The following is a 6,234-nucleotide window of genomic DNA, read 5'->3' on the forward strand; positions in this document are numbered from 1 at the left end:
TAGCCCCCGAAAAAAAAATTGTACGTGGGCTTAAATGACTAAATGTGGACTTTCTAGTTTCTCTGTACGGTCCAATTAGGGGGTTTAAAAGGTCAATAATAAAGAGACCAGCTTAAACCAAGTTACGAGTTAAAAGTTAGGGTTGGACTAATGGTAAAAAAAAAAAAAAAAAGAAGCAAAATTTTTATTTATTTTGGTAAAAGGAGAAGCAAGCAAATTGATAATAATAAAAAATAAAAAATAAAAATAAAAAACACAAAAACCCTTAAACCCTAGAACCTACTCATGTGCTGTGACTTATTCTAGACCCTTCTCTTCCCTTTAAAAGACTCGTACTCTTTTCCCCACTTTCTCTCAAAACCCCATCGTTTTTTTCTTCTTCTTCTCTCTTTCTCACAGTCTCAGACTCTCTCTCTTTGTTTTCTGTTTCAGCCATGTACCGCTTTGCCTCAAGTCTCGCCTCTAAAGCTCGGTACGTCCCATTTCCTTTATTTCCCATCTGGGTTTTTCTTATTCTTCTCTTTTTCCAGAGAAAATGTTGGAAAATCGTCAGTAAAAGGCAATTAGTTTAAAAAGTTAACAACTTTGATTTCTGATTTCGTTTTTTTGTTCATGATTTATAGTTTAGACCTAGTAAAAGTTATTGCTTTTGTGGTTTTTCATTTTTTTTTTCTCTTTTTTGGGTGCCTTTTGGTTTTGCAGGCTTGCTAGGAACACAACCCAGCAGGTGAGAGAATCAGTGGTTGTATAAAGTTTGAAACTTGCTATGATTATCTGTGTTGGTTATTGTTTGTATTGATTTGTGTTGTGTTTTGTTTGTGTGTTGGTGATTTAGATTGGTAGTAGATTGAGTTCTAGTAGAAACTATGCCGCCAAAGATATAAGATTTGGGGTGGAGGCCCGGGCTCTGATGCTAAAGGGTGTGGAGGAGCTTGCTGATGCTGTTAAGGTCACCATGGGTCCTAAGGTATTTAAAAGCTACCTTCTTTTTTGCTGAATTAAACTATTAAACTACCTAATTAAACCATTCATCAATTGATCTTTCCAACACTTGCTTTCTATGCAACTCATATTTCAGTAAGAAGTTTGATTAGCATTGATGTTTCTGCTGAGTTTAGGCCCAAAAAACAATCTTTTATAATGAATGTACTTCCTTGGTGGAGCTTGATGTATAGATATCTGGGTTTGTGCTTATTATTAAATTGCTTATTGCTTGAGTGCTGAAGATATCTGTGATCTTACTTTTTGTGTGTGAGTGAGAGTGCGAGGGCAATGTTTTGAATAATTCTGACTTTTAGAAGGAGTGGGGAGGGGAACACTTGAGCATTGAAAATATACAGATCCTTTTAAAATGTACGGAAATTGCTGGAAATATCATGCTTCCTATCTAATAAAAGAAAACTAGGGAAAGAAAGTTAGAAATCTAAAGATGCAGTGTTTGAAGTTCGCTGTATTTGCTTTCTTCAATAGCTGATTTTGAATCAGCTTGTTGCTTTGTTTAAAAAAAAAAAAAAAATTCCTAATGTTGGACCAGTTTATATGGTTAATAATTGTTAATGTTGGTATTTTGCTATTTTAGGGACGTAATGTGGTAATCGAACAAAGTTGGGGTGCCCCAAAAGTGACAAAAGATGGTGTCACTGTAGCAAAGAGCATTGAATTCAAGGACAAAGTCAAGAATATTGGTGCTAGCCTTGTGAAGCAGGTTGCAAGTGCCACCAATGATGCAGCAGGGGATGGTAAGATCTTCTTTCCATGAAAGGGGTGTAATGGAACCTCAAATAATTTTACTTAGTAACTCTGACACCATGTTTAGCTGAACAACTGAGAATTTTTCAATGTGTTTGCAGGGACCACGTGTGCCACAGTACTTACACGGGCAATATTTACCGAAGGGTGCAAATCCGTTGCCGCAGGGATGAATGCAATGGACCTAAGACGTGGTATTAGCATGGCGGTTGATTCTGTTGTTAATCATTTGAAGAGTAGTGCACGAAAGATCAGCAAAAGTGACGAAATAGCACAGGTGTGTTATCTGCTTTCTTGTAATTCAGCTTGACTTGTTGCTGGGGGTTTATGATTGTTGTGGGAGTTTTAATCCAGGTCTCTGATATATATGATAATTTGACAGGTTGGGACAATATCTGCAAATGGAGAGAGAGAAATTGGTGAGTTGATTGCAAGGGCAATGGAGAGAGTTGGCAAAGAGGGAGTAATCACAATTCAAGTAAGTAACTTACCTATTGATACATTGTCTTTTCTCACTGTCACTGCCAAATCCTCCATACCCAACCCACTCCCCCTGCCTGGTGGCTGTTTCCAAAAGTTCCCTGAAACATGGATTGTACTTTCTTTAATTGTTGCAGGATGGAAAAACATTGTACAATGAGTTGGAAGTTGTTGAGGGCATGAAGCTTGAACGGGGTTACATATCCCCTTACTTCATTACTAACCAGAAAAACCAGAAATGTGTAAGTTTATTACTTTTCGGGAAACAACTACCTGGTATATATATCGTGAAAGCTCTGATGGCATGCTTTTGACTGGAAAATGTGAAACAGCTTTAAGTCACAAGTGGTCCAAGTTGTTTTTGTCTTCATATTTTTTAAAGACCTTTATGTTTGTTCAATTCACAATGTCCATGTCTATGTGCTGACAGGAACTGGAAGACCCTCTCATTCTAATCCATGAGAAGAAAATCTCAAGTTTAAATGCCATCATTAAAGTATTAGAACTGGCTTTGAAGGTGAGGCAACTATTGGTAAATCAATTTTATTTGGTTTCGCCTTTTACTGTTGTGTTCTTCTCACTTTTTTCCCCCTCTTTCCAGAGACAAAGGCCATTACTAATTGTTTCAGAAGACGTGGAAAGTGAGGCTTTGGCAACTCTCATTCTCAATAAGCTTCGTGCTGGAATCAAGGTTGACTTTCTATTTATTGTGGTTGGCAGTATTACTTGTTTCTTGTATTACTCTTTATACTATGGTGGCAGTATTTCTTTTTATACTATGATATCATTATTTACCAACTGAAGTGACTGCATTTCTACAGGTTTGTGCTATCAAAGCCCCTGGTTTTGGTGAAAACAGGAAGTCCAATCTGCAGGATCTTGCCATTCTTACAGGAGGCGAAGTAAGTGTACTGTCTTGTATAAGTTTGAACCTCTGAATTCATGCTCCTGCTTGACCCTGATATCCTGATGTATGTCACTTTTATATTTAGCTTATTACTGAAGAGCTTGGCATGAATCTTGAAAAAGTGGATCTGGATATGCTTGGCTCATGCAAAAAGGTAAGCTTGATTATCACTTGAAGTTTATTTGTATTCAGTGTTTTGAATGGATTTTTGCACTCAAAGCTCAGGGTTTCCCCCCTTTTCCTAACCCTTAGTATATAATATGATGGTTTTCAGAGCATGATTAATGGTTTTTGTTTTAGGTTACAATATCAAAGGATGACACTGTTATTCTTGATGGTGCTGGGGACAAGAAGGCTCTTGAGGAAAGATGTGAACAGGTCTGTCTTGTTACCTCCTAGATTGTGTTTAACCACCTTTTTGCATTATTTGATATTTGAACTGTCAATGATGTTGCCGTTTTCTCATTAAAACATAATTAGATCTCGTCAGATCCTAACTTGATTAATAATGCTAATAATTTTGATAATAGATCCGGTCCGCAATTGAAAATAGCACTTCTGATTATGACAAAGAAAAGTTACAAGAGAGATTGGGAAAGCTTTCTGGTGGTGTAGCAGTTTTGAAGGTCTGGTCAAACTAGCTTTATCTATATCTTTTGTTGTCCTTGCAACTTGGGGAGTTTTATGGTGAACAAAACAGTGGTTAAAATTTTCTTTATTTGCAGATTGGAGGAGCTAGTGAAACTGAAGTTAGTGAGAAGAAGGATAGAGTGACCGATGCCTTAAATGCCACAAAGGCAGCTGTTGAAGAGGGTATAGTGCCAGGTGAATCATCTATCTATTCTTTCTGGGTTATCTCGTTGAATTTGAAATAGCGTACAAATCTAACTTGAGTTTTCAATAAGCAGGTGGTGGCGTTGCTCTTCTTTATGCATCAAAAGAGTTGGAGAAGCTGGAAACTGCCAACTTTGATCAGAAGATTGGTGTTCAGATTATTCAGAATGCTTTGAAGGTTTGACTCAATACTTTTCATATACAAGTATTTAACAGCACTTATTTATGAAAAAAAAGTATATAACAGCATTTAGTTAATCCAACAAATTTTCAGCACTGGTGTAACCTATGAAAAAAAAAAAAAAAATCAGCGCTGGTGTTATTGGCTTGTTTGTTTTTTGTTTATTTATTTTTTATTATTTTTGTATTCAGAGATCCTAAGTGACCCAACCCCCCTCCTTCCAAATAAAAACCCTTTCTGAGTTTTGAAAAAATTCGTCTTGAATACTGCTTAGATCTCTTAACTTTAATAAATCTTGAACATTGTTATCTGGCTGTCTGGGCTTATCTGTTTGCATTTGTTAATAATGTCAGACACCTGTGTACACAATTGCTTGTAATGCTGGAGTTGAGGGGGCTGTTGTTGTTGGTAAGCTGTTGGAAGAAAATGACCCTGACAAAGGATATGATGCAGCCAAAGGTATCTCAATCTCCCCAGCCTTTTTTGCACACGGGTGCTCATTACCATAATGAATTGTGTATTCAATTTGTACTGATTTGGTTGGTTCTACCTTTCAATTGCATAAACAGGTGAATATGTTGATATGGTCAAAGCGGGAATAATTGATCCAGTGAAAGTGATTAGAACTGCTTTGGTTGATGCTGCAAGGTAGGCATAAAGATCCTCCTCTTTTTGTGTTTACAGTTATCCTTTGTCATTGTTATCGTGTGTTAATCATGTTGTTTGCCTTCTGTATAGTGTATCATCTTTGATGACGACCACTGAAGCTATTGTGACTGAAATACCCAAGGATGATAAAGAAGCTCCGGCGATGGGAGGTGGCATGGGTGGCATGGGTGGCATGGATTATTGAGGCTCTTTTGCTCTGGTTGAACAATCATCCCTATTTTCACTCCAAGATCCATAACTGATGCAATCATCAGGAATTTTTCTTGTATGTCTTAATTGGTTTGGTCACAAGGCATCCATGTAATCATAGAGAACAAAGTAGGTAGCTTTGGTAACTTGGGATGAAACCTGTGATTGTTGCTTCAATGAGGAATCATCATGTATCGGAACTTTTTTTTTTTTTTTTTTTCCAAATAATCCATTGGTTTCCGTCGTTTTTAAATGCAAATGATAAAGAAATCAATTTTTGGATGCTGGAAGGAATTGGACATAAATTACCAATCGTAAAGAGTTTGGTATATACATGAATGAATTAGATTTTGATGAGAAAGTCTCAAATCTTCTCGGACACCGGAATTGACATCATGAGCTAAACAACTTGGAAATTGGGTATGCATGAAACTATAGCTTTGATCATCAAGTCAAAGCGTGCATATCTCAAATCTACCCAGGGCTTAGCTAGTTAGCTTAGCGGAATGGGCAGTGTGTCAAACAAACTTGGCAATTTTGCAGGCCAAGCTTTTGGAGGTTATTCTTTAAATATGAACGGTAAAAATAGTAATTAGGATTTTGATTTTGGGGCCAAATTAAACATCAACCAAAAATTTTGATCATTTTATAGAAGAATATTAAAATTTTAAACTAAGTTAATATAATAAAAATATAATTAGAATAACAAATAAAGGATATAAAAGGCTAGTGAAAATTAATTATCCTTCAAAAACTAAATAGCATTGGTGTTTCATGCAATACGAGAACTATATTTAAACAATAGGGATGTTTATTCTACATTGGTTGTGTGTGTTAAGAGTTTTAGTTCTTATAACCTCAAGCTACTACTATAAAGATTAGGTCTTTTTGTAGTGAGACTTTGGTTATGTAATATATTATAAGCCTATTTAAAAAAAAAAAATTCCTCAAAACAAAAAAAAAAAGTTTGCCTAAGACCAAAAAAAAAAAAAGAGTTGATTTTTTAATACATCAACTCAAACTCAATCATGTATGATACATCAAAATGTACATTGACTTTTATTAAATCTAAAAAATTATTTATGATTGATTATGTTCAAAATTTTAAAATAATTTTCCTTTTAATATATAAAATTAAATTTGCCTCAATTTCTTTTTTAGTATAGAAAATCAAAGAATCTATTAGAATATCATGTTCCATTTTTTTTATGAAACGCAGTTTTTA

At 35.4% G+C, this 6,234-nt stretch overlaps 1 protein-coding gene across 1 annotated transcript; it reads left to right on the forward strand.

Moving 5' to 3' along the window:
• The first annotated feature begins 297 nt into the window (after positions 1-297).
• LOC115995356 (chaperonin CPN60-2, mitochondrial) lies at positions 298-5,268 on the forward strand. The gene is made up of 18 exons (XM_031119880.1): positions 298-472; positions 703-727; positions 836-967; positions 1,580-1,739; positions 1,851-2,026; positions 2,132-2,227; positions 2,367-2,471; positions 2,660-2,746; positions 2,831-2,920; positions 3,051-3,131; positions 3,222-3,290; positions 3,437-3,514; positions 3,667-3,762; positions 3,862-3,961; positions 4,045-4,148; positions 4,505-4,610; positions 4,721-4,799; positions 4,890-5,268. The coding sequence occupies exons 1-18, from the start codon at positions 435-437 to the stop codon at positions 5,002-5,004; spliced, it is 1,737 nt and encodes a 578-aa protein (XP_030975740.1). The 5' UTR covers positions 298-434; the 3' UTR covers positions 5,005-5,268.
• Positions 5,269-6,234: the final 966 nt, after the last annotated feature.

Source organism: Quercus lobata, chromosome 6, assembly GCF_001633185.2.
Source record: "Quercus lobata isolate SW786 chromosome 6, ValleyOak3.0 Primary Assembly, whole genome shotgun sequence".
Taxonomy (NCBI): Eukaryota; Viridiplantae; Streptophyta; class Magnoliopsida; order Fagales; family Fagaceae; genus Quercus; species Quercus lobata.

Excerpts from the sequence above, each read along its gene's own strand:
- LOC115995356 (XM_031119880.1), top strand. The coding sequence starts at position 435 with ATGTACCGCTTTGCCTCAAGTCTCGCCTCTAAAGCTCG. Across the intron at positions 3,763-3,861 it reads GTGGTGTAGCAGTTTTGAAG|ATTGGAGGAGCTAGTGAAAC; the intron begins GTCTGGTCAAAC and ends CTTTATTTGCAG. Across the intron at positions 4,800-4,889 it reads GCTTTGGTTGATGCTGCAAG|TGTATCATCTTTGATGACGA; the intron begins GTAGGCATAAAG and ends CCTTCTGTATAG.